The sequence below is a fragment of the Electrophorus electricus genome, chromosome 7 (genome assembly GCF_013358815.1).
Source record: "Electrophorus electricus isolate fEleEle1 chromosome 7, fEleEle1.pri, whole genome shotgun sequence".
In the NCBI taxonomy this organism is placed as follows: domain Eukaryota; kingdom Metazoa; phylum Chordata; class Actinopteri; order Gymnotiformes; family Gymnotidae; genus Electrophorus; species Electrophorus electricus.
This window is the reverse complement of record NC_049541.1, coordinates 6,471,783-6,499,758: the sequence shown is the minus strand read 5'-3', so window position 1 is coordinate 6,499,758 and position 27,976 is coordinate 6,471,783. Positions and strand designations below refer to the sequence as shown.

At 38.9% G+C, this 27,976-nt stretch overlaps 1 protein-coding gene across 1 annotated transcript; it reads left to right on the top strand.

Moving 5' to 3' along the window:
* Positions 1-65: 65 nt before the first annotated feature.
* Positions 66-27,561, top strand: LOC113590153 (collagen alpha-3(IV) chain-like). Its single transcript, XM_035528113.1, has 45 exons — positions 66-134; positions 1,459-1,515; positions 9,392-9,481; positions 9,690-9,734; positions 9,917-9,961; positions 10,112-10,174; positions 10,450-10,476; positions 10,981-11,043; positions 11,474-11,509; positions 11,650-11,697; positions 11,932-12,006; positions 12,114-12,239; positions 12,653-12,715; positions 14,376-14,454; positions 14,912-15,074; positions 15,751-15,794; positions 15,900-15,970; positions 16,201-16,389; positions 16,647-16,818; positions 16,960-17,028; positions 17,858-17,962; positions 18,118-18,212; positions 19,006-19,156; positions 19,234-19,344; positions 19,499-19,663; positions 19,762-19,848; positions 19,922-20,053; positions 20,377-20,475; positions 20,571-20,663; positions 20,838-20,977; positions 21,907-22,033; positions 22,140-22,220; positions 22,974-23,072; positions 23,658-23,705; positions 23,884-24,066; positions 24,206-24,336; positions 24,510-24,582; positions 24,823-24,897; positions 25,222-25,341; positions 25,463-25,558; positions 25,666-25,875; positions 26,229-26,400; positions 26,488-26,602; positions 27,060-27,226; positions 27,426-27,561. The coding sequence occupies exons 1-45, from the start codon at positions 66-68 to the stop codon at positions 27,559-27,561; spliced, it is 4,605 nt and encodes a 1,534-aa protein (XP_035384006.1).
* Positions 27,562-27,976: the final 415 nt, after the last annotated feature.

Genomic DNA, 27,976 nt, shown 5'->3' with positions numbered 1-27,976 from the left:
TTGATGCAAAACGCAGAAAAACATTTAAATAAGGTTGTGGGGTCGAACTACTCGCGCTCAGAGGGATGAGCGCCTCGGGTCTGCTGTTTTTGCTTCTCACTTCGCTTGTGTTGCTGCACGTGAAGGCCAAGGCGGTAAACCGAACTTTGCATTACTCTTTTTTTTTTTTAATCTGCGATGCTGTCTGTCACCCGTGGCCACTTGCAGTAACTATTCGTTGTTAAAGAAACGTATCACTGAAGACATATACTTTGTAGTAAAGGACTTCTGTAATTTACAAAGTTTTATGAACAATTAAATTATGTCATTGCTGCAATGTGGGTAAACATGAGTGCGTGAGAGTGGCAAAATTCAGAATGTTCAGAATGTCTTGTTCACAGCCAGGAATTCTGACTACTGAGTGACTGTACGTATCAATGTAGGACTTTAACTTATTACCCTTGCAAAGAATGTGAATATAATAAAACCCTTTAAGGCTCTTTAAGCTTTGAATTTTTCCATGGAGCATCATAACTGTCCAAAGAACTCAATAACATTTGCAGGCTGAACTATCACTGAAAGCATAGTTTGCAGCTTTTTAAACTTTTTAAACATGGTGGAACAAAAACAAAACAGTATGTCCACATAAAGAACTTCTACACCCTGAACAGTAACTAAGGCAAGTAATAGAATTTGCACAGACAGAGAGGCTTGTTTCTGTAATCTTCTGCAATCTGTGTCATCATCAGTAGTGTTTTTTTCTAGAATTACATGAGTAAACAGTGTGGAGAAAAAAGGGAAGGCAGATGTCAGGTAGCAGCATTGTTTGTCACTCTATGGGGCTGATTATTCACAGTAATACATTGACTCCATGAGTTTATGCTGCTGCTGGGGTTCTTATCAAGTTGGGCTGCATGGTATTGGCAAAATTATATGGCTACATATTGATATTGCAGTATGCTTTGTGAAATGTTTAAAAAAGCATGAATGAACAGATGTTATGATATGGTATATGCCTAAAGCTGTTTTGAGATGATGTATGTTGTTAAAAGCATTATATACACACACACACACACACACACACACACATATATATATATATATATATATATATATATATATATATATATATATATATATATACACACATAACTGAATTAAAATGATCATATAGTAATTTGTCCATGTAAAATGACACAGAGAAGAATGTTGCACATTTTACTAAGCCTTAATGATTGAGGTGATGTTTCACAAAAATGATTGATTATGTACCTGCAATGGTTATAATTTGTACACTGAAGTATAGAATAAATGGTATTTGGTGGAGGATCTGGTGAGGGTCTGTTTTTATTCTGTCTGTGCATTTTTAATTAACCTCTAATGTGATTCACTGTACATGTATAATGCAACATATAGTCCACGTTTTATTTTTGGCATGTGATTTAATCCTGCATTTATTTTCATATTTTTGTGTTTCAGGGATGTGTGTGCAGTGGGAAATCCAGATGTCACTGTGAAGGAGTAAAAGGTCAAAAGGTAGAATATGAGTATCACAAAATAAGCAACACATGTTCATAAATTGATTACATTTACATTACATTTTCAGCATTGACAGACGCTTACATATATTTAGCAGTATGACCAAGTGTGTTTGCTCCCTGGGATGCTGTCTTACTAGTTCTTATTCAAGCTAACCCTGCATTATTGTCATTACATTTGTCAAACGTATAGTCATAGAATACAGATTATGGTGTAGATTGGATTTATTTGTAAATATGAATATTTTGTATGTTTATGGCTCAAATGTATTTTCGTCCTCTGATGGCATCTGAAATTAATCCAGCTTCCATTTCTTGCTAAGGTGCAGCTGAGCAGTACACCTGCTTCCCTGTTTGAATTCACTAGCTAGAAGGAAGGCATGCTAAGCACAGACAAATTAACAGGACTTTATGAATTGGTTGTTTCATTTATTTATTTATTTAATTATTTTTATTTGTCTGTTTTATCCTTTTTGCCGGATCAGCTAGCCTGCTAGCATAGAAGAAGCATTTTCGCTCACTGACGGGGTTCAGTCCTATCGCTGAATCGTGACATTTATCTGACCACATTTAATTTTAGCGAACATTAGCTATAAAGCAATGAGTGATGCCAGGGACATTTGTGGATATGTATGTATCTGCTGTGTTTGTTCGCAGACTAGCCTACCTTCAGGTTACATGTCAGTATATGTTAGGTAGCAAGCCATGAGTGACACCAGGGACATTTGATGAAACACGTGATCCTTTTGTTGAAAGATGCGTGCTTGAAGAGTCTTAGCTCAGGTGTGCAGGTAAACAGATATCTGGCTAATTAGCTAACTAACTAACTGGTACATAAGAGTTAGTACTCAAGACAGCATTACGCATGTTTTTTTTTTCCAGCTATGTAACATTGAAGATTGGTCACATTTTAACATATCATCAACTAATGTTACATCACCCGAAATAGATATTTCGATTTTTTTTCTTTCTCAGGAGTAAGACTATTGACTCTTGTGTGAAACAAAGCAATAAATGAAGTCTACAAATCAAGGCTTTTCTAGTTGTCGTTTTAAAGCAAAATATTCTTTAAAACTAGAATTTACTGTTTGTAATGTAGTGATATTAATATTAATTTAATGATTTATACTAAAAGCACCCAACTGTCCTATGAGTGATGTAAAGTGTAAACTTTGCATCTGGTAGGTAACATTCCAAGACTACAGTATATAAACATATATATAGTAGACTAATGCACAAGATATGGTGACAAAATATGAATGATGGCAACTGCACTGGAATTAATATCGGTTATAGTCTAACAGCACTGTCTGGTTTGCTCCTCGGTTTTGTGGGCTAAGACCCTGCAGAAGAACATTTTTAGATGCACCCTTCAGCAGCTGCAAAATGCCACTTATTATGGCTAATCCGTCACATATTTACCAATGCAAGAGCATCGTGACCCGTAGCAGCCTTGAACTCAGGCAAACATTCATCCTGCTGCAACTTTTCCTACAAGGGGGTTATCTTCTTTGCATGGTCTCATCTGTGAGAAGTGTGATTATATTGGAACTGGAGCCGGTTCCTGCAGTAGAGGGGTTCTTTTTGGGCCATGTTGCCACAAGTCTGGGAACACGAAGCCCCATGTATATGTTGTCTACTGCATATGAATTCCACCAGTTTTAAGGAAGGTGAGGCAAGTTTATTTATATAATACCTTTCATACACAATGGCAAATCAAAGTGCTTCACATAAGAATAGACAAAGCTTATTGCATCCCAAGATCTATCACCTCGTCTTTGCCAAGAAAAATAGTAAAACCATTACATGGTTTATTAAAATTGAAATTTAAATATTAAGAACAAGAATTTAAGAAATAAAATTAAGAGAAATTAAACAGTTTCAATAAATAAAGTGATAGATTGAGAGAAATTAAAATAAGATTAAAATGCATAAGATAAGGAATATATAAAAAATAAGAATGAAAGAAAATAATAATAATAATAATAATAATAATAATATAAATTGTTGAGGTACACTGCCACAGGAACCAAAATAACAATAGCTAACCTGAGCCAAAAGCCTGCCCAAATAGGCATGTTTTTAACTTTGATTTAAAAACATCTGGTGTTGGAGCTCTTCTAATATCCTCCGACAGCTGGTTCCATTTAGAAACAGCATAGTAGCTAAATGCTGCCTTTCCATGCTTAGTTTTCACCTTAGGGAGGATGAACTGATTAGTTCTTAATGACCTGTGTGTTCTGCCTGGCTCATAACTGTGCAGCATATCAGATAGATACACTGGTCATACACCACTAAGTGAATTAAGGACCAGTAATTATACCTTGAAGTCAATTCTGTAGTATACTGGTAACCAGGGTAAGGAGTTAAGAGTGGGGGCAATGTGATTTCTTCTTTTGCTCCTAGTGAGAACTCTAGCAGCTGCATTTTGCATCAACTGAAGCTGTCTGTCTTTTTTGGGAGTCTTAATAGGAGTCCATTAGAGTAGACAACCATGCTACAAGTTTATCTAGGTCTGGTTTAGTCAAGAAATCCCTGATCTTGTTGATGTCTTTAAGATGCTAAAATGCTGACTTAGTTAATGATTTTATGGGACTGCTAAAACTGAGATCAGAGTCTAATAGTATGTTTTGGTTTAGAGATTTTGAGTCCAAGTGGGCAGCTAGTCTGTGCCTTTCATTGCTGTTACCAAGTATAATAATCTCTGTTTTATGTTTATTCAATTGCAGAAAGTTTTGGCCCATCCAGTTACAGGAACCATAGTTGTCTTGGAAAAGGGCTAAGTAAATCTGTGTCATCTGCAGAGCTATATTACGATAGCCCAGTCTTGTATGATTTGGCCAAGCGGAAGCATATATAAGTTAAGTAAAAGCGACCCTTAGGTTACAACCCACATGTCGCTTGTACTGTTTCAGAAACTTTATTTTCAGCAAAATAACTACATTCTTGCAGGGATGAACTGAACCATTTTAAGACTGCTCCTGAGAGTCCAACCCACTTCTCAAGTCTACATATATGAATATTATAGTCTACAGTATCAAAGGCTGTACTAAGATCAAGCATTAGTAGAACTGACAGCTTCCCTGAATCTGTGTTCAAAAGGTCATTAATTACCTTGATTAGAGTAGTCTCAGTACTGTGAGTAGGTAGAAATCCTGACTGAAATTTGTCTAGACAGCCATTTGAGAATGGGAAATCAGTAAGTTACTTGAAAACAATTTTCTCAAAGAGTTTCCCAATAAAAGGTAGATTTGAGAAGTCTGTAATTACTTAACACACTTACATAAAAAGTTTATCTTTTTAAATAATGGTTATAAGTGCATTAGGAAAAACACTTGATAAGAGTATGTTGTCTGCTTTTGAATGAAACACATTATTTAAAAAAGTAGTAGAAAATTTGTCACGGCTACATGTAGAGGATTTAAGGTGCCTCGCTGTGTCGAATAAAATAACATTTTTGATAGCACTAAATTGGGACATTTTCATGATCATTTTATATGGTGATTGCCAAGTCATAGGCTCATTGGTGGATAGAAACACTAACAGCTTGACTGATATTGAGAACTTTAGTATTAAAAAAGGGTGAAACTTAGTGCATCGTTCAGTTGATATTAATTCAGGGGACATTTGTGTTTGAAAGTTTGTTAATTTGTTAAACAGTGAACCATCACGAGATGGATGCAAATGCTGAGAAGTGTGAGATTTATTAAGTGAAACTCCAGAATCAGAGTTATAAAGGTTCAGGGTCATAGAGCCAACACGAAAATATTCTAATAAACATAAGAACATAATAAACAAAGAGCAAAAAATATACAATACCAGACTAGGGAACAGGGAAACAGGCTAAAGTGTGAAAAACAAACAGAGGCTAGGTAATAATGGGCAGAGCAAACACGACAACCAATGACCAGAAATATACTGAGGCAAACATAGGGATTAAATACATGGGCTAATGAGAACTAAACAAGACACAGATGAAACTCATGAGGGGCAGAGAAAACAAAACAAGGATCAGAGCCAAAACAAGGAATCTCATGGAGGAGAAACCAGGAATTAAACAAGAACACAAGATAGGGTTGCCAAGGTGACAGAGACACTACGGAGGGGCCAACTGTGACATCTGTCAACCTTTGTGAAGAGTAATTTGTTATTGTTAATGTTATTGTTGATAATGTTGTTGTTGACAATGCTATTGTTGATAATGCAAGGAAAAGGTTTGTCTTGCTGTGCATATAATTATACTGTAAACATGCAGCACATTTTTGTAGATTTCTTGTGAATCTGAACTTTTGTTTTATGCCATCTGCATTCAGACTTCCTGCATCCTCTTTTTTGACTTTGAACTGCAGTAGCATTTCTTCATGGTGCTCTCTGTTTACCTGAATTAGTTTTAGCTTTAACTGGAGCATTTTCATCCATAACTAACAATTTTTGAGTTGACGCTGTTCAACAAGGCATTAACAGACCCAGAAAGTTGGTATGTTGCCATGCTCATTTTGCTCATGAGAAGTGTAGCAGTGGTGTCATTAATAAACCTCTTCTTAAAACTAACATGTCAGGTCTTGTGTTCTGATGAGGCCCACATATCAAAGAACATACAGTAAAGATTTGACAAAGCTACATCCTTAACAGAGGCTAATATGTTGAGACCTTTTGCAATAACCAAATCCATAGTGTGACCATGAGAGTATGTACTCCCAGTCAAATGCTGAGCGAGACCAAAAGAGTTCAATATGGCATAGAGTTCCTTGGCATAGCTATCCATGGGATTGTCAATGTGCATGTTAAAATCTGTAGCAATTACAAAATAGTTGAAATCAGTGGAAATGAAAGATAGCATATTTGTAAATTCATCAATAAAATCTGCATTATACTTTGGAGGCCTACAGACTGTTACTGGTAATATTTTTGGCATCCCTGTCAGGACAGCACAAAAATACTCAAAGGATGTAAAGTTACCAAATAACTGCTGACATTGGAAGGAACCATTAAATAGAGCAGCTGTACCTCCACCTTTCTGGCTGGCTCGAGAAACATTTATAAAGTAGCTGTTTGTTGATGCTGACTCAATTAATACGGTTGTGACATTGTTGTTTTTTTTTAACCATCTTTCAGTTACAAACATAAAATCAAGCCAATGGGCTATAATAAAATCATTAATTAAATGAGATTTGTTCATGAGACCAAATATTAAGAAGAGCTAACTTAGTAACCTTTGTTCACTGCACCAAAAGCTGTGGCTTGTATCATACATAATGCAGATTTTACACATTTACAATGTCTGAGATGTACTCCCTGGTTTTTCTGTTTCTGATGAGCACTGAAATGGGAAAAATTACTGGCATGCTGGGTCCAAGCTTCTTTTTGAAAAGTACTGCTGACATCATCAGTGTAACAGCAGGGCCCCAAAGAACATCAGTATAGCACACTATATGAGATTGAGGTGTCCTCTTCCACTACAGCGGATGATGGTGGGTGGGGGTCCTGTTGGTGATGTGGTCATGTGGAGCTGCCTTTCTGGTGGTGGTTGGGGCTCCACACGTGGTGGAGGAGCTTGACTCTTCTTAGAGGAGGGTCTAAGGGATGGAGGTGTTGATAAGGCAGTAGATGAGCGTGGAGGGGGGTTTGGGCAGGTTTTATGTTCGACCTGAGGGCTGGCTGACAAGGAAAGTGACAGCCTGTCCCAACTGATACCAGCTTCTCCACTGTTTCTGGGAGGTTCAGGAGGGGTGAAAGGTGTGTGGAGATAGAGGACAGTGTAGAGTCCTCAGGGGAGTGTGTTCCCAGAAGCTGATAAGCTTTGTTATTGTCATAGCTCTCATCCGAGGTCTGCAGGTCCGTCAGGGTGTCCACAGTGGTGGAAAGATGTTGTGGCTCTGGAGCGATAAAATCCGCTGGTGGAAGGGAGTCCTTGGGTACTTGTGCTAGTATGTCATCTTTGGTGGGCGTGGATAGATTGTGCACCGAGAAAATTAAGTTATCTGTTCTCTGCTTGTGCATAGTCCATCTCGCCTAAACAATCGCCTCTTTCCAAAAAACAGGTTGAAGTTCTCAATAAAGTTCTCGTTGTTTTACCTGCAGCTTTTGTGTAGCCACGTGTTTAATTCGAGTAGCCTTGAGAAAATATTTGTTGTCTGTGCAAGCAGAGGGCCACTGATAAATGTTTGAATACTGAGCATTATAACTGGGCTGAATAGGTCATTAAAGCCCCTTGTCAATAATTCGCACGCTTGCCGACATGCGCAAAAAGCCATATCACCGTTGTGTGGTCAGCCAGTATTGTTGTCAGAAACTGTGATGTTTGGCTCACAGCAAACTATGACTTTCCAATATTTCACATCATTGATAGAGTAGTCCCCTATTATGAGGGCCAGTTGTGTCTACAGGCTGAGGCCTTGTGGTTCTGCTACAGGATTACAGAGCTGTACATAACACGTCATTTGGGTTGGGCCTCAAACCAAACCCACTGATTATTCCTGCCATCTGTACTATGGTAGTGGCTCCATTCATGCATTCCATTGGCCCGGCTCTGTGTGTCTCCACTGCTCACTGTTCCACTATGCGGCCAGTTGGTGGTCTAGTGCCAACATTCCCACACTCTGATACTCTTCGCGTAGTACCAGAATGCCAGCTTTTAAATTCAGATAATAAACTCCTAAAACTCTTTTACAACACTTTAGGAGATTGTAGCATTTCTGACAGCACATATGTTCAGAAACCTGAGGAGCCATTTTCGTATGTGTTTCTTTTAGTATCCATCAGAACTTTTCCTGTTCCAGTATCTGTGGCACTAATCTTAAAAATATGAAAATTATAAGAAAAATCCACCACTGTTGGCTTTGTATTTCTTTGACATAATCACAGATACTGCAACTTGAAAAAAAATAACTTTTTGAAATAAAAACGGTTGAAGAAGTAGAACTAAGTAGAAAAATGTCAGAGTAGCAAGGAAGCAGGAAGTACACCAGTTTTAAGTGCATTTATGTATGTAAGAACATTCTGAGTGTATTGCGATGTGTTTTTTCGTGTGTCTCTGTACACGAACCACCTGATGAGGTTCAGCAGTAGGGGTTGAGAGGTCCTACTTCCTTACACTCCTGTTGACATGACCAGCTATGTCTGTTTTCCTTTGAATGCTAAGACTGACCATTGCACACACTTCAAAGAAGTGAAATCTGCTCTTCTGGCACACAAATATATATCATACATGATATGAAAATTGGATTTGACAAAGTTTATTGAAATAACAACGATGTGTAAAACCCACTTGAGGACACCCCCACCCCCCGGAAAACAGCAATGAACAGGTAAGAGTAACTGACAGAAACATCAGTGATCAGTGTCTGTATATTTAGATGAAAAGCCATGGCCCCCCAAAATGGGCACAGTATTGAATCAGCATATTTCCACAAAGGTTCAAATCTTCAGATTCAAATAATCCACCCATAAATCTGCAGTTTATTAACTGACATAAAAACACTCTTTGAATTCAAGACCAACACAGAAAGGTGCATACCCTATTGCACCCTGTGGCGTAAATGATGTTTCCATTTACACTTTAAAACAAATTCAAGAGTGGTTTCACAAGCACCAGGATGACCTTGAACATTAGGTCTCTTCAGTCACCTAAACTCTATTAAACCTTTATAGGGATGTTTTGGAGAACAGAAAGTGAAGTAGGTACCCACCTCCTTCATACTTCAATGAACTGGAGGTTACTGTAATGAGTGTCTGTTATTATGTTTACTATCTTCTATTTATTTTAGAGTCCTATCCCTTGGAATTGTAGTAGTCAATGGCAGCTTTAGCTTCATACACGCTTTATAGATAATGTGCAGTTGTGCACTTCTTGATCAATCTCTGCTTTCTCATAGGGTGAAAAGGGATATCCTGGTGAAATTGGTCCTCCTGGACTTAAAGGCTATGCTGGTCCTGAGGGTCATCGAGGTCCTCAGGGTGAGAAGGTAAAATGGTGTGAAAGCCTTGAGTTACTTGGTGTAGAAAGGGAAGTGCCTTTCTCATGTAAAACTAGGGAATCTAGTCACTCACTTATAAACGTCCTTTATACATGAATGCAAAATTAAAGGTACATTTACTTCAAGGTGTGTGGAATAATGATGGACAATGCTTCATCTGCTGATCTCATCAACATGATCACATTTTCTTTCTAAGGGAAATACTGGTCCTATAGGTAACCCAGGATCAAAAGGGGACAGGGTAATAGTTTTAATGTTTCATTGTTTAAAATGTGTGTGTGTGTGTGTTTGTGTGTGTGTGTGTATCTTTGTGTGTGTACATGAAAGAATACGTGAATGTGAGTTTGAATAGTCAAAGTCAATAAACAGTTCTTTGAAGACTTTACATTAGTGGATTAAACACCCTTTTCTGTGCTTTTGTAGGGGGCCAGTGGAAATCCAGGTTTCCATGGATCTCCGGGTTTGCCAGTAAGTTTACAACAGAGTTTTCCAGTCCACCTTAGCTGTTGCTCAGTCACCTAACATGTAACGTGTGCATACATTCATGTGTGTGTGTGTGTGTGTGTGTGTGTGTGTGTGTGTGTGTGTGTGTGTACGCACTCTTTTTGCTGTCTTCAGGGCACTCCAGGAAATCAGGGTCCCATTGGCTTACCTGGGAGCCCTGGGTGTAACGGCACAAAGGTTTTTAACCAGCATTATCAATGTTAACCATGAATTACAGTAAATATGTGGCAATACATGTGCTGCTCAGAATTTTACATATCTGTGCACAGGGAGAGATTGGCTTACTTGGCCCAGCAGGCAGACCTGGCACACATGGACCTAGAGTGAGAGTGAACCTTTTGGTCTAATAATTTTTTTATGGTTTAATCATCTCTTTTTGTAATAATAAAAAAAAACATTTGTCATTATTACTGTGCCAAAACTGACTGCATCCCCTTTCCTGTTTTTTACAGGGACCACCAGGTTCACCTGGGTCAAAGGTAAGTTCTTTCTCATTACATTTCATGATCATCATCACAATCATCAATTACAACATTTAGCAGATGCTCTTATCCAGAGTGACTTACAATTGTGATTGAATACAATTTGAGCAACTGAGGGCCTTAAGTAAAGGGCCTTACTGAAAGATCCAAGAGTGGTAACTTGGCAGTGGTTGAGCTTGAACCAGCAACCCTCTGATTACTAGTCCAGAACCTTATCATCTTATGTGCAATTTTCATACATTTATCTAGAGTCCTAAAGCATTTCTGTCATTATGCATTTTTATTTTGTTCACATTTTTAACTTCATTCTTGTGACAGGGTAACAGACCATCAGACGTGTATCAGACAGGGATTTTTTGGCCTTCAGGACAAAAAGGTCCTCCAGTATGTCATTTTCTTCAAGACATTTATTGGAGATGCCTCTCCTTATATAAGCAGGACTCTCAAAGGCTTCTGAGTGTCATGTATTCCTTTTGCAAATATAGGTCATTTCTCCCACAGGGACCACAGGGCCCCCCTGGCTTTGATGGCATGCCTGGACCAAAGGGTTTCAGAGGCACTGATGTGAGTCTGAAACATCATTCCTCTTTGCCTCATCAAGATGGTACTCTTAGGTACAGACAAAAGAATAGTACTTTGTGTAACTGTGGCTTCAGTAATCTATGAGTTATACAAGTATTATCAAGAGCAGGTGATGTAATCAAGTTTTTAGCTCTTATAAATAATTTTTTTCCAGAAATTATTGATATTAAACAATGTAACTCTTCCTATCCAAAAACTATTAAATTTATTTTTTAATGTTTGGAAAATATACACAACATATTATAATTTTATTGGAGTTTTAAGCAATATTTTTCAACTTGAAACAATGCTTTTAGGTTTATTCTCAAGTTGTAAATAATGTTTGCTCATATTCCTGGACCCGTAGACATGTGGATGATTGTGTTGTAGTCAGCTGATTTAAAAAAGCATAAAGATTTCATTTCTGAAATAGGGATCAGATGGGCCTCCTGGACCTCCAGGATTAAAGGTATTCAGTGATGACCTTTCTTATAGTACAACTGTAAATTCATGACTGGCTATTGTTAAACATGAATTTGTGTTGGTGTCTTTTGTGTGTGTGTGTGTGTGTGTGTGTGTGTGTGTGTGTGTGTGTGTGTGTGTGTGTAGGGTACAGAAGGTCAATGGACTGGTATTCCAGGACCCCCTGGTCCAAAGGTCCACCTTCATATAATATTAAAGCTTTATCCTCTGTATTAATGCATGATCCTTATATAATATTAACTTCAAAATTTGTTAGGTGCTTTTGGTAACATATCACAAGTACAGTAATGTTTGTAGTTTAGAGAAAAGAAAAATTATAGGCCTAACAGTGCCCTCTAGTGGCTAAAATTATTATCTTTACATAGCATTATCCTTGTTCTAGGCTGTGATGTGATATAATGTATTTAGGGAAACCATGGGCCTCCTGGTATAGCAGGTCCACGAGGAACAAAGCTATACGCAACTGGCCCTAAGGATTTAAAGGTAACATTTAATTCAGTTTTGTCACATATTACAAGGTAAAATATCCATTGCAGAATCATCACTCAAAAATTGAATCTAATTTTTCAAGTGTGAATTTACCTCTGCAGGAGTTCATGTTGGTGCTTTTGCTGTGTCTGCCTCCCCATGTCCAAAAATGTTTAATCACTTTCTTGGATACCTCTCCTCAGGGTGATCATGGAGACATTGGTGACAAGGGATGCAAGGGAAGAAGTGTAAGTATTTACTCAGAAAATTTAGTTTGTTTCAAGTTTCAAGTTTCAAAATTGTCGACTGTCGACTACAATTTAGTTTGCTTGCAGATGTATTGCAATTTGTATAAATATGTAATGACCAAACAAACTGAAAATGCTGGATTTGTGTGTGTGTGTGTGTGTGTTTGTTTGTGTGTGTGTGTGTGTGTGTGTGTGTGTGTGTGTGTGTGTGTGTGTGTGTGTGTGTATTTGTTTGTGTGTGTGTGTGTGTATGTACTCCATATTCCCTTTTTCCATATTCCATGACTGCTCTTGTGATCTCTGAAGTGTCTCTGGGTTTTTCTCTGCATACTTTATATTGTGTAATATATCCTATATATTTAATTTCCCTGTAATACTATAAAGAATATGATATTAATGTCTCCTCTCTATAGGCGCACCCTGGTCCTTCAGACCATAAAGGTGAAAAAGGAGTCAAAGGGGACAGGGGTGTTATGGTAAATGCTGATGTGTGTTTTTAATACAACTTTTCTTTCATACATCTAATTTCCATCTTTGCAAGTGCAGGTTAGAAACAGATCATCACAGGCACTGGTGTGGCATCTGGTACATCCCATTCTGTTTACTAAGATACCTGCCATTACTTAAAGTATTTTACTAATTTCAAAGTATTTGGCAATTTTAAAGAAAGCAACTTTAGTTAGCTTTGCAATCCATGGCTCCCAGTATGTACAGTAAGTTGGTTAACTACATTAGCTGGTGTACCTTTCCAAACAACATAGCTTGTGTGATTTCCATGTAATCACATGCTTTAATCTGACTGTGTCTGTTTTGTACCTGATAGTCTTATTTAGTATGAAATTATATTAACTGGGCAGAAGATGGCATACTAACTAAATATTGTACATTTAGGGAAAATTTGGGAATTCTGGAGTTCCTGGATTCACAGGATTAAAGGTAATGTGTTTGATAGTTTGCTAATGGTAGGGAAGAGTGGGACACAAACCAAGAGGATGGCACAAAATATCTGTTTCCATGTCTGTGTGCTCTGGCTGAGTGCATTATATCAGCCAGTTCTGTGTGTCTGGAAGATGCAGTGCAGACAATTGCCTATTTTACAAAATCTAGGATTTTTAATACTTTTATAGCTTGCTTATAGATACAGTGGTTATACTTATATAGAACATCTTTTATATCTTTTTTGTTAACTTTATTTTGGGTATGTCTGTATCTATTTCTATTTTTGTGTATACGGTGGCTGTGAATATGTTAAATTTATTAATCAATCAAAAGGGTGTAAAAGGAGATCCTGGTGCTCCCGGATATCTGACTGGCCCGTCAGGAACCAAGGTCAGAGATATATACATATACCCTTCTAGCATATAGATTCACAACATTAAAGCTTGCTTATTGAATCTTAGAGGTTGCAGCAACGTATATGTGTGTGTGCTTTGCACAATCATCTTTTCCAGGGAGAGAAAGGTGACAGGGGTCCCATGGGTCCACCTGGAGAGGTGACTCCTGTTTAATGTTCTATTTAAACAGTATAATCAATAGCAAGTAACACATTTTATTGATTTTAATATTAGTGTAGTTTATAAATATTAATATTATAGACTAATATACTAGACTACTAATACATAAGATAAATGCTCATTCAAATAATGGCTGGGGTACTGTAGCTTGCAACCACTCTAGATGTGCTACATGTAAATACATTAACACAGCCACTAAAATAACTGGCATAAAAGGATCAATTATCATCACCCATTCCTCCTGGTTACATTGGAGAATCTAAAAGAATACTTGCTTATCAGTTTGTTGAACACCTTCGAACCATCAGAATTAAGGATTTGTCCTTTCCAGCACTACTAATTCAGAAGCACTTTGCTTGCATAGCAGATGAAGGACTTCTGTCTGAAACATTCTGTTTTTTTGGAAACTTGGTGTACTTCACTACAGTTTTGAATATCTCTTACTACAGTACACTGCAGTTACTCACCTAGAATCTTCTTCTGATTCAGTGTGTGTGTGTGTGTGTGTGTGAGACTGTTTTAATATTTACTTTTGTATATGTATCATACAATACTAAATAAAATATCTCAGACAATATTTCCACACCTGCAATATATCAGCCATCACTACTATGGTCTGCAGGGTGCTCTGTATTCCGAAGTTAAAGGATATCGGGGAGAGCCCGGTACTAAAGGGCCACCTGGTCCCACTGGTAGTCTGGGTGGGTACAACCATGTGCTTATACACAAATGATTCTTCACAAATGACTGCATTAAATTCTTCACAGATGGTCCTTGATATCTGCATTATATTGAGACTATAATGTATAATGTAAACAATATATATTTTAATTTTTGACATCCATTGCATGATCATTACATTTCTGATCTTTTGAAGGTGTCACAGGATTTCCTGGACCACCTGGCCTTCCAGGTAGATTACCAATCAAAGCATTGCTGACCAAAGTACTTTTTGAAAAATAAATGCTTTTTTAATAGAATAGAATAGAACAAAATTATTTAGCTGCCAAATGTACACAATACACAGAAATTTAACTGGGCATATTACTGGTTAAAATAATTATAAATAAATAAATGCAATATACATCTAGTAGAGTTTACAATGTAACTAAGCAGTCATTAACCACAGACATATGATAAAACATTTTGAATATATAGGTGGAGGTTCTTACATCCCTGGACCAGCAGGACCAAGAGGGCCACGAGGTCTAATGGGGGTCAAAGGGGAAAAGAGTGACCCAGCCCTAGATCAGTTTGGACCTCCTGGTACAGAGGGATCCCCAGGAATTACAGGGCCTCGTGGAGATCCAGGACCTCCAGGCATATTGATGCCCTCAGGTTTCAGAACTTTCATACACAATACCCTGCACATTGCACACTATAAGTTTACATCTGTGCTTAAAATCAGTGTAGCTTTAGTGATTTTATTATGCTGATTTAGATTAGTGAAAGACATTAAAGGCTTGTTTTTTTTTATTTATCTTGAATGGCCTTTTACCAGTGTAGTTTATGGATGTGTTCTATAAACCTTTGAGATTTCTTTATCATGTATCACTTTTTTCACATTATAATGCAGGTCAGCAGAAACTTGTGGGTCCTAAAGGATACAAAGGTGTTGTGGGCCATCCTGGACAAGCTGGTGAACAAGGATTAAAGGGTGCACAAACTCTCATGACAAAATTCTATTATAGCTTTTACAGTAATATTACATTTATGGCATGGAGCAACTTGCAATTATGACTGAATAAAACCTGAGCAATTGACAGTTAAAGGTCTTGCCTAGGGGTCCAGCAGTGGCAAACTTTGGCAGTGGTGGGGCTTGAACTGTCACCATTCTGATTATTAGCCAAGTAGCTTTATGGCATCACTTTTTATGGGGATGTTGGTTAGAAGTTATTGATGTGTTTGAAGAGATTTCAGATGGTATTTGAATCAATTTTCCTTATTGCAGGTCAGAAGGGAGAGCCCTGTTATGACTGTTCATTGTCTTGCAATGATCCACCAGGCCCCCAGGGTCCTCCTGGGCTACCTGGACCTCCAGGTAAAAATAGAATTATTTTCCCACAGCTACAATAGGATGCAAAGATTGAAAGTTAGTTTGAATATAATCTTACTTTTAAATATGAATTATTTGTATGTCTTCTAGGAATAAATGCACCACCTGGATCAAAGGGAGATTTGGGTTTTAAAGGAATACATGGTTTACCAGGGTTTCAGGTATAATGTTTTTGACTTATGATCTTATAATTGCAGCACAGTCCAAAGCAATACAGTAGCTTCCAGAATTGCTATGATTTACTATCAATGACTTCACCACACCCCTCCCCCCATTTACCGATGCACAATGCTGTATCTAAATTCAGTGTTTATGAAATTTACTGCAAGAGTTTTAGCTTCTCATTTTTTTAACCATTAAAATGGTGTTGGCCTTAACGTTTTGGCTGAAGGGGCTTCCAGGATCACCTGGGCATCAGGGTTTGCCGGGAGAGAAAGGAAGTGGTGGGAGCTTCTTCCAGTATGGAGAGAAGGGTGATATGGGATCTCCAGGGCTTCAGGGACAACCTGGATCAGACGGCTTTCGTGGTCCACCAGGACTTCCTGGGGTCAAGGGACCACCCGGGCCCATGGGTGATACAGTAAGTAGTCCTGATTGTTGCAACCATTTACTGTGTTGTGCTGTTTGGATAAACATTCATGAAACACACCTTCACCAACTGCATAATGATTTCAGGTGGGCTACATAGTTTCTAGAATGGTAACATGTTCAATATATACTTAGGACTGAAACAAAGTTTTATTTATGGCAATCAGAGACAGAGGATGGTGTGCTTTTATCTTTGTAAGAATAAAATATGAATCATTTTGTTATACTAATTTTTAATTTTGTTACTAGGATGTGACTTCCAGTGTCAGGGGAGACCGAGGATTTCCTGGACGTCCAGGATATCCAGGTAGACCAGGACCACAGGGGCCACCAGGACCTCCAGGATATGGAGTTCCTGGATTTTCTGGAGAGAAAGGCAGTCGTGGAGCAGAAGGCCTCAGTGGTATACAAGGACCACCAGGTAATAAGCATGACATTGTATACTTTGCTACCATTACTCACTTTCCTTGTATACCTTCAATGTGGAATAATATGCTTTGAAACTCAGAACTCAAAAATATAGTAAAATGTAATCTTAATCTTAATTTCACTTCTATTTTAGGACCAAAAGGAGAGCCTTATAGAAGTCTAAAAGGTCGTAAGGGCCTTTCAGGGCCAGCTGGACCACCAGGTATACATTACAGAAACTTTAATGCAGAATGATCCCAGATTGAACCACCACTTATAAAGCTTTGCTTAGTTTTATGGATTAAAATGTATTAGGGTTGAATCCCTGTTTGGAGGCACTGAGGATGACGCACTCTGCAGATGGTTATGGTACTCTCAAAGCAAATTTTCTGAATCCAATTGTAATGGTGAGCAGTACGGAGGCGGACGCATGTGCGAAGAAGTGCGAGATTTATTATGAGCAAATCGAGTCAGCGTCATTGTAACAGTCCAGGGTCAAATTACCAACATGGATAGTCCAAGAATATGTGATATCACAAACACATGGCAACAGAAAATGGAAGCAGGAATATAACATAGAGGTTAGGATTAACAAATGGATGTTAGAATTGACACAAACAGCTAGAATAATTCACAGAGGTTTGGATTAACACACAGGCTAGCCTTACAAACAGCGGCTAAACTTCACAAACTTGGCTTCAACACAGACTAAGAATCGCACAAGGTGGCTAGGAATAACATATAAGCTTCAATTCACAAACAATACCTAGGCTTACACTGAACAGCCACAAGACTTAACTAACACAGGGCTGAAATACATTAACTAATAAGGGTTAAACAACACACGGGTGCAATAATGAGGGGCGGAGAAAACAAAACTAAGGAACAGAACCACAACAAGGAAGTAAATTAAAACTAAGACACGATACGGGGAAACCTGGGACACTAGGAGGGTGGCCAATCTTGACACTAATATTAAATGGTGCTTATATTCTACTGGCATGCTCTCAGCTAACATTTATATTTACATCTCTCTGTGCCATTTTGAACAGGGAGTACTGGGTCGCAAGGCCTTACAGGAAGTCCAGGTGACCCTGGTCCTAAAGGAGAAAGAGGCAGTGTTTCTCCTCAGCTTCCTGGGCTGCCAGGAATAAAAGGTGGGTATATGCTTAACCTATAGAATTATATAATCAATTTAAACAGCACATTCCACTTACAAATTCTATAATAATGTGTAGTTTCTAATTGACTAATGTGTTGGTTATAAATTCAGCTATTAATGTCTAATATTTTATAATGCACATTACTGTAGGTAACAAAGGCGATCCAGGGGTCCCAGGTGTTCCTGGAGTAGGTTTGAATGGGCAACCTGGACCAATTGGACCACCAGGCGTACCAGGGTCAAAGGTCAGGGCAGATAGAGATAGCAAAGTTAATGCTTCTTATTACATATTTTCACAGTCCTTTAACACTAAGGAGGAACCCACAGTTTTTATTTCAGTCATATGTTATAGAGGTATGGATACAGTATGAATGAAATGGTGGGTAATAGTACATGTACAGTAATTTTATAAACATTAAAAGAATTTTAAATAAGTTAACAATCAGTAAAGCAGTGTGCACCAGTACATGTATGATTCTATAGTAACAATTTTGTATACCTGTACATTAACCGTTAATTAGCTAGGGACTGAGGCTTTACAGAGCCTCTATTTAGCAGACTACACACTGGTTCCACCACTCCTGGAGTTCAATCACTCCAGTTCTACACTGGGTCTGGCTCTGCTCTGCCACCTTCCCTCCTGTTTATGGACTTTTTCAGATTAGAATACATTCATATTCATTTTCTGAGTGCCAAATGAGTTTTCCACATGCACTTTGGGGTCTTTTTTTCAAAATGTCCACTGTTTTCCAATCTTCTTAATTTTAGTTTTTCTAATTTCGATTTAGCTGTCCTATGCCTGATTATAGGCCTGTGCTTACATGTGTGCTTATGTGCTTAACCTGTTTGTGCTCTGTCTTTCTGTCTATCTAAAAACCCTGAATAAAGCTGTCTGGCATTTGAAGCCGACTGCTTACATCTCCTCATCTTCACAAGAGGGAGGGAGAGGATTAGGCTTCCCACTACCAACAGTACAAAGTGCAAATTGTTCAATTCGTTTGGAAATCAAGTTCACTAATAAAAAGGATCTATGTCTAGGGAGAAGTTGGTTATGGCCCACCAGGGCTGGAAGGCCCTGTGGGGCTTTCAGGTGAGCAAGGTGTTAAAGGCCCTCCAGGAGACTCAGGTGTGACGGGTTTACCTGGCCTATTTGGAGATGCAGGAAGACAAGGGGCATATGGCTCCAAAGGTATATACCTAACCAGCATGTTCTGTACTTCCAGCAATATACTATGCAGCTAATTCAACACTGTGATTTTAAAACAGGGAATAAAGGTGTAATGGGAGTTCAGGGTCCACCTGGTGCCCCAGGTGACTGTAATGCAACACCTGGTCCAGCAGGTGATCCAGGAATAAGAGGTCAACCAGGTCTCCCAGGTCAGTTCTCAGATGATTCTTCTAAATCTCATAATAGAGCTACTTAATCATGACCTGTTTTTATTAGAGATTACTACCATAATGCTCAGTTTTTATGTGTCTGTTGTAGAAAGTGTCCATCCTACAAATACAAATATACAAATACTTTTTGTAGGAGCACGTGGACAGAAGGGCATTATTGGAAACCCTGGTTTACAAGGTTTTGGTAGTCCTGGATATGTTGGAAACCCAGGCCCACCTGGGTTCTTAGTGCAGGGACCACTGGGACCCCCTGGACAACAGGGTGTCCCAGGGTCAGATGGACTTCTTGGGGAAACAGGTAATGCCTGTAGAACATGCAGTGCCGAACATTACTTAAAGTGATACCTTAAGACAAGCTGCCATTTTTATTTTTGCCTTTAATCGCTAACCTTCTAGGACCCAGTGGAGATCCAGGATTAACAGGAACATCAGCTCCTGGACCAAATGGGGTCACTGGAGAACCTGGGCCACCTGGACAAAAAGGTCAGATAACATAAGCAGCAACAAACACTCGCTAAAAAGTAAAACTTGCAGTTACATTTGTTTCTGTGCACAGGATCTCAGGGTGTGGCTGGCATGAAAGGCCTGATGGGTCCTCCTGGTGATTCTGGAGACCCTGGAGCACCTGGACCTCCAGGTCCTAAGGGATGTGACATACATGCACCTGCAGGAGACCCTGGACCAGCAGGTAAAGTACTATTAGTTTTCCATCCTCCAAAGATATTGTACTTATGACAACTGTATATTAACCCATTATTTTAACAGTCACTATCTTTACACATTTTATTGTCATTTTACATAGGTCATGTAATTCAGATCTATAATATATAATATGCATTACAATTATGTAATTGCTATGCTGCCATTACATAATTATCTATTTACATAAGTTCCAAGAGGTAGGTAGTCAGGCAAATCTTCATGGCTGTGAAATATTAAGGTTTGTATCTGTCAATGATTAGTTTGAATTGACCAACAATCTTTTTTTTTCTTTTTTTTAACCTTTATTAGGCCTGACTGGTTTAGGTGGTGCCATAGGAGATCCAGGACCCCAAGGTGCAAAAGGAGCTAATGGAAAAGATGGGATACCTGGGCAGCCTGGACCACCAGGTATATGTTTATGTATTACAAGCACTTGTGAGGGAATTATTTACGTGAAATAAAATATATCCTGTACTAGTGTTGACAGACTTTTGAATGCCTAGGCCCTATAGGTGATGGAGGGGTTGACAGCCATGTTCCTGGTGAACCAGGCTTATCTGGATCTAGAGGAGATCCTGGAAACATTGGTTTTCCTGGTGAGATTTTTCACAAGAATTCCCACAATTTAAAACAGACACTGTTTACATGCACACAAACACCACATTTCTTCTGTCACTTCACACACCTATCACTTTATCATGTGCTTGGGGATACAGTGCATTGACAATCCATGAAATGTAATTGCATTTCATTTGTGACTTGTGTGAAAGGTCCTCCAGGTATTAAAGGAGAGCCAGGTTTTCCTGGATCCCCAGGGCCTTCAGGAGTAACTGGTGTACCTGGAAAAAAGGGACAGAAAGGAGAGAAGGGTGTAGGCACTCAGGGACCTTCTGGGCCAAGAGGGCAAAAGGTAAACTATGGTGGCTTTCCTCACAGCCCAGCATTAGTGCATAGATTCATGATATATGTTTCCAATTAAGTTAATTTCAGTTCAAGGTTATAAGACAACAGAATACTTGTGCAAGGTGCTGTATAGTATGTCTGATTTATGCTTAGTCTTAATCCATTTAATGCCACTGATAACATCAGTGACAAATTATGTTCTGATTTTGTGAAGCTCTAATAGAGCTGTTGATGTGTTTTATTGCTGAATGGCAACATATAATTTAATATATAGTTTGCCTTGGTTTAATATGAGCATTTTTATGTATTTGTCACATGACCAAAGCTATATATTTCAAGCATGTGTATTAGAATTTTTTACAGTATTATATATATTTTTTAAATATATTTGGTACTTATAAACCTCAAAGGGTCTACTTTTCGTTTTAATAACATTATATTGTCACATTTATGTCATGCTCACAGGAGATGTAAAAATGTTAATGGTCACAATTTAACTGGTGGGATAACTCTGTGTCTCTTTTCCAGTATATAATTTGCATGGATTACATTGCTGTTTATGCATTCAAATTCAACATTAAATAAAATGAATGTTATGATGAAAGGGAAAAATTAATGTCTGGCTACTCAGTGGTTATTACATGATACAAATTGACATAGGTCTTCAAATTTCTTGTTTGATGTGTTAGTAAATGATTTAAACTTGTAATTGGATCAAATTGATCAACTGAGGCAACATTGATTCTGCTGTTTCCTACTGATCACTATTATGACCAAGAATAAACTTTTCACCAAAACCTTTTTTAAAAGGCATACTGTTTGTGTCTTGTTCCAAGAGCATAATTCATGAACTCACACAGATAGAAAAAAAAAGGGATTAAATGGTTTAACAGTTTGTAACACTGGCTGAGAATGTGCATGCATGTGTCACTACAGGGAGAGCCTGGACCAGTAGGTGATGAGCCACAAAAAGGAGAGAAAGGGAATGTTGGATTTCCTGGTCAACCAGGTAACCATGGGCCAACAGGAACTCCAGGAGACGGTGGAAACTCTGGACTTCGAGGTGAACACAGATTCAGCTGAAGTGGCTAGCAGAAGTATTGGTATGACAGGAGTTAATTTTCCTCACTTGTTGTATTTATTTGATTACTCCTATGTTTTTGTTTCAGGACCCCCTGGACCATGTGGTCTACCAGGCTCTCCTGGTCCTTCTGGGCCTCCAGGACCTTGGGGTAATCCTGGTCTACAAGGTACACATTTGGGATTTCTTCTGGCATCTTCAGTTTCTAAGGACTATGATGTATACTTCCAATACATTTCTTGAATTCTGTCTTATATCTTAATTAATGCAACTAAAATATGTTTGAGAAAGCAATCTTAAAGTTCTAATTAACCATGATCTTTGAGTGTTAAATTAAACATGTATTAATCTACAATCAGTACAGAACGGTAATCCCAACCTTGCAGACAACTTAACTATCCTTTGCTTAAGATGAGAGATACTGAAAATGTTTTGCACTTAATGGAAATGACAAATTAGAACACAGAACCTCGCATTATTTAACGGTGCCAAGTGAACCAGCAAGTCCAGTTATCTAAGTCCAGTTGTCAGTAGCAAGGGAACGTTAGGATGCCACATTATTATTATTATTATTATTATTATTATTATTATTACTACTACTACTACTATTATAATTACATTACTATTATAACATGTCAAATAGCCTAATGTTAATAAGATCAAGCAGAAATACTGAAGCACAGAGGCATCCATATTAAATTTAAATCCCTTTCCAATATGTAGATCACTAACTGCAAAAAGTGTCCATCGTTCAACACTTCATTTTTATCATTATTAGTTCATCATCCAGGCATTAACAGTGCATTACATGTACTTTCCAGTGTGAACACATTATTTGCACTAAAAGTAAAAGATACAATATAGAGCATTACTGAAGTATGCCTTTTGGACAAATGGGTAAACTGTACTTTATCTGTCTCAGGGAGTGTCGGTTTTCCTGGTCTTCCTGGACCAGTAGGTCAGATAGGCAACCGAGGTTGGGATGGCTATCCTGGGCCACCAGGACCAAAGGGAGACACAGGTAAAAACCTGCTTTTATTCTGTTTCATTAAGTTTTGTATAATGCTTTTATAAACATCTGCATTTGCTGTAACTGTGATGTTTGCGTTGCATATAAGGTTTACATGATATACCTTTGTGGTGTTATCTCAGTATACCACTATGCAGTTGAAAGCACCTGTTGATGCCACAACTATAGCTGAGAATCTATAGCTGAGAAACATTATTGTCCCTGCTCTCCATATGGGAAATGTAGCCTTGCTCTCTTTTCCCTCATTATATGCTATGCTAGTCAGCTGCGAGAGTCTGTTAGGCCATATATACAAAACTGGGCAGATTCTATGCTCCTCCAAGCATGCTCCACTGTCCTGTCATCTGAAATGATGCAATTGCTGGCTTCACCTGTATCCAAGGAAGCACATGTTAGCACATCCGTCTAGGATGACAGCAATCTTGTAATATTGGCAGGCCAAGCATTCGGATGGAAATGGGAAATCATTACATTTCTGAGAAAAGTGGGTAAAAACATCCTAAAAATGTTCTTGAACCTTTATGATGAAGTTTATGGTTTACAAGTTTTGACTTTGTTGTATCATTTTTTTTTCAGGTCCTACAGAAGCTCCTCCAGGCAGAAAAGGAGACAAAGGACAACCAGGTGAAAATTTTCTTACAGTGAACAACTCTAGCTGTATTCTTTGCGCTAAAGTTTTTATGTTAACATTAATCAGTTACTTGGTTCTTATGTCCATTTTTTTGTTTTTCTGTTTTCTACTGTGGATTTTTGCTGTAGCGTGTGATAAGGGATTATTAGTTGTAAAGTGTTACATTGTCAGGTCCAAAGGGGGATCAAGGACTTCCTGGCATTCCAAGTTATGGACCACCTGGTCCTGCTGGAATAAAAGGAAGCCTAGGACCCTCAGGGCCTCCAGGTTTGCGTGGTAATCCTGGGACTTTGGGAGAATGCTTTCATGGGAACAAAGGAGATCCTGGTCTTCCTGGTAGACCTGGAGATCGTGGTAAGGGGATCGTTTTCAGCACCTTTTGGTTTGAGAAAGTTTCTCTGCATTCCACAGTCACTTTATAAACACTCCATCTGTAGCTAGCATTCTTCTGCCTACTACAGTGTCTCACAGGGATTTAATGTCTGATTGACAGGGCCACAAGGTCCCAGGGGCCCTCCAGGGCCTTCCTTACCTGGACATAAAGGAGACAAGGGGGACAAGGGACTGCCAGGCCCACCAGGACATGCTGGAGAGTTAGGAGATGATGGACATTCTGGGCTTAAAGTGAAACACTTCTCTAGGCTTCAAATTTGATTTGAAACTGCCTAAATAACCTATATTAGGATTAGAATACCATGTAATAAGGTTGATCATTTTTTTAAGTTGCCAGTCTGTGTAAGACAATGCACTGTGATAGTCGGAGGACTTTTTGTTTCACACTTGGTGCCTTTGCACAGGGGTATAAGGGTGCTGCAGGCAGTCCTGGGTTACAAGGGGACCCTGGGGTTACTGGCTTTCCTGGATCACATGGTGAGAGACTTCTGTTCGGTACCACATGGCATGAATTATAACCCACTACATTATTATGACTTCTTCTAAAATCTTATTTTACAGTTATTACCCTCTTTTACAGCTATTTCTCTAAAGTTTAAGCTACTAGCACCTGATATGCCTACTACTCTAGATATTTCAGATTCCACTTTGAAAATTAAGATATGAAGAATAAATGGAGGGGCTGTTTATTTCTAACAAGTTAGTTCTTGTGATAAGGTGAGACTGGAGAACCTAGCTACAATCCTGGCCCCAAAGGTATACCTGGATCCAAGGGAAGAAAAGGAGAAAAGGGTAATGCAAACTGTGACACTCATGTCAAACCATGATTTCATCACATGTGGTAGCACGTATATTTTGTTCATTGCAATACAGTACTGAGCACCTAAACATTTCACTGCACACTCATGTGCTCCATCAGCCTTAGAACAAAAAAAAACAAAAAACCCCCAGCATATTTGAAAAAAACAAAAAACAACCTACTTATTTTTGAAGGCATTACTTAGGTGCTACATTTTATACTTATAAAAGAGAAATGGCATTTTACACACAAGAACAGGTTTATTTTTCAGTAGGTTATCTGACAATGCACCAGACAAAATGTCTGGTGTTCTCTAGGTTCAAAGGGCAATAAGGTGATCATCAAGATCATTAAAGGTGATCCAGGGCCAAATGGAAGCTCTGGAGACCATGGTCTTCCTGGACACATGGGGCCACCTGGACCACAGGGGCCTCCAGGTATAGTGGAACGTTTACTCTTACCATTAATTTCAGTTGGTTTAATCTTACTGCATCAATCTTCATTTTCATGTGTGCAAAGGGCCAAGGTGTTTGTTATGGCAACACCTCTCTGTTACAGGTGTCCAAGGCCCCAAGGGCCTTCAAGGGAAGGCTTATCCGGGTTATCCTGGGTTCCCCGGATTAAAAGGAGATAAAGGAGCACCTGGGCAGCCAGGTCAACATCCAGCCTTCAAGTTTCATAAATAACACAAATGTATATGAAACAGAGTTTCAGATCAGAATTAACTAAACGGAGCTTGTTATTGAACAATATCTGTTTAGGGCTTGTTGGTAATATGGGACAGCCTGGACAGAAGGGCCTTCCGGGGCCTCCAGGAAGAGGTGTGCATGGACTTACAGAAGGCTTCCTGCTGACCAGACACAGCCAGAGTGTCCTTGTGCCCTCTTGCCCACCTGGCACCACTCTCATCTATGCAGGCTATTCCCTGCTCTTCATCAATGGGAATAAGAGAGCACATGGACAGGACCTGGGTAACACAGACACAACACACACACACACACACACCCTATAAATGCTCACATAAAGCATCAAGTAGTCTAAACTCCAGCAGTCACAAATTATGTCTTGATCCAGGACAATTTCACAGTGGTGTTCTGTGGCAGAATCTGATTGGCTACATACATGATGCAATAACATATGCAAAACAAAATGCAAAAACATATTTCTCACAGATGATATAGTTATTGCAAAAAAGATTCTGTTACTTTCCTTAACCATAGTCAGTCCTGCTCATTTGTCATTCTCTCTTCTCTGTCGATCGTACCCAAGCCGAGGTGGTGTGTCTTTGAGCCAATGTCTCAAACTATTGCCCATGTTTCCTCAGGTACTCTTGGGAGCTGCCTGCCTCGCTTCTCCCCCATGCCTTTCCTGTTCTGTGACACAGAGGAGACCTGCCGCTACGCCTCCCGAAACGACTACTCCTACTGGCTGTCCACAGCCGAGCCCATGCCCAATAACATGATCCGGGGGGACGCTGTGGCGAAACACATAAGCAGGTGCTGGGCCGACATGGCTGTTTGAGTCCTACTGACGGAGACACAGCATTCCTGGCATTCCCAACACATTTTTATCTTGTTTGACAGGTGTTCAGTGTGTGAGAGCACAAGCAATGCCATTGCTGTCCACAGCCAGACCACATCTATTCCAGAGTGTCCCAAAGGCTGGTTTTCACTGTGGACTGGCTATTCCTTTGTCATGGTCAGTCAGTCTCATTTAATTGTAGCTGTTTTGAGGTATATTACATATGCTATATAGGAGTATTTCTAATACGGCATAGTCTACAGTTCGTAGTATAAGTTTACTGGTGTTACTAGAATTCAGGGCCAAGCACTTGTTACGCAACACATCTGATTCATTTTCAGCAGCTATAACTACAAAAACCCTCATTAGCTGAATTGGGTATGCTGATCCATGAACTGTGTTTGGAATGATAAATGCAGCAGTAAAAGGGAATGCACTAAGTCTGTTCAGGGATTATTTAGACATTGACAGAAAAACTTCTTATACACAAAATTTTTTATACACTCTCTACAGGTTGGTTTCCTAGGTTAAAATAATTTTTATCTACAAATTTCCGTTGTTCTCCAATAGCCTTAAGACATGTATTCTATGTGTTCGAGTAGTGCTATATACTTTCTCGTCCTTTTGCCTTCAGCAAACAGGTGCAGGTGCTGAGGGCTCTGGACAGTCCCTGATTTCGCCTGGCTCCTGCCTGGAGAACTTCCGTGAGGTTCCCTTCATTGAGTGTCATGGCCGTGGCACTTGTAACTACTACCCAGACTCCTACAGCTACTGGCTGGCCTCTACAGGCTTGGTGTTCAGGTGAGGCTATGTTATTTGAGGCCACTCTGCTGAACTACAGAACACATCTAACGCCACCAGTGATGCAGTGTTGAAACCTTGTTTAGATGCCTCCTTTATAAGGTTTAAGGTTTTGGTTTACCTATTTTTTTCTGTCAAATATGCATAGTATGTTGTTTTATGCATATCTCTGTAATATTCCATGTGTGTTCTCTTACAGTAAGCCCGTGCCTCAAACAGTGAAAGGTCCATTAATGACGAGTATCATCAGTCGCTGCCGTGTCTGCAAGAAAGCTAAAAAGCTGTGTAAAAGCCTGCAACATTGCCAAACCACAGACTACCAAGATTATAATTAGATCATTACACACCTCATTAAATGAGTGAGCTGTACTTCACCAGATTATAAGAGTAGAACATTTTGCTTTGGCTGGGAGTTCAAGGGAGCAAATTGATGCTACTCTCAGAGTGGGTGGGATAACATCACTCTGCACATCATTCACTGTGACACTAGCCAATTGTATACATTTGTGTATTTATGCTTTCCTTCTCTCAGAGGATATGTCTGCTACCCCCGCCCTGGTTAGTGGTTGTTGTATGACAGGGGGACTCTAGCTAGATGGTGGGTGGGAATTGTCATAATGATTAAATTAGGAGGAAAAACAAGATGAATTTGATTTAAAACAATAAAATTAGCTTGTCTTTTTTTTTTTTTTTTTTTTTTTTAAATACAGACCACTAAATTCTTATCATTTCTCTGTCAGCACATTTATC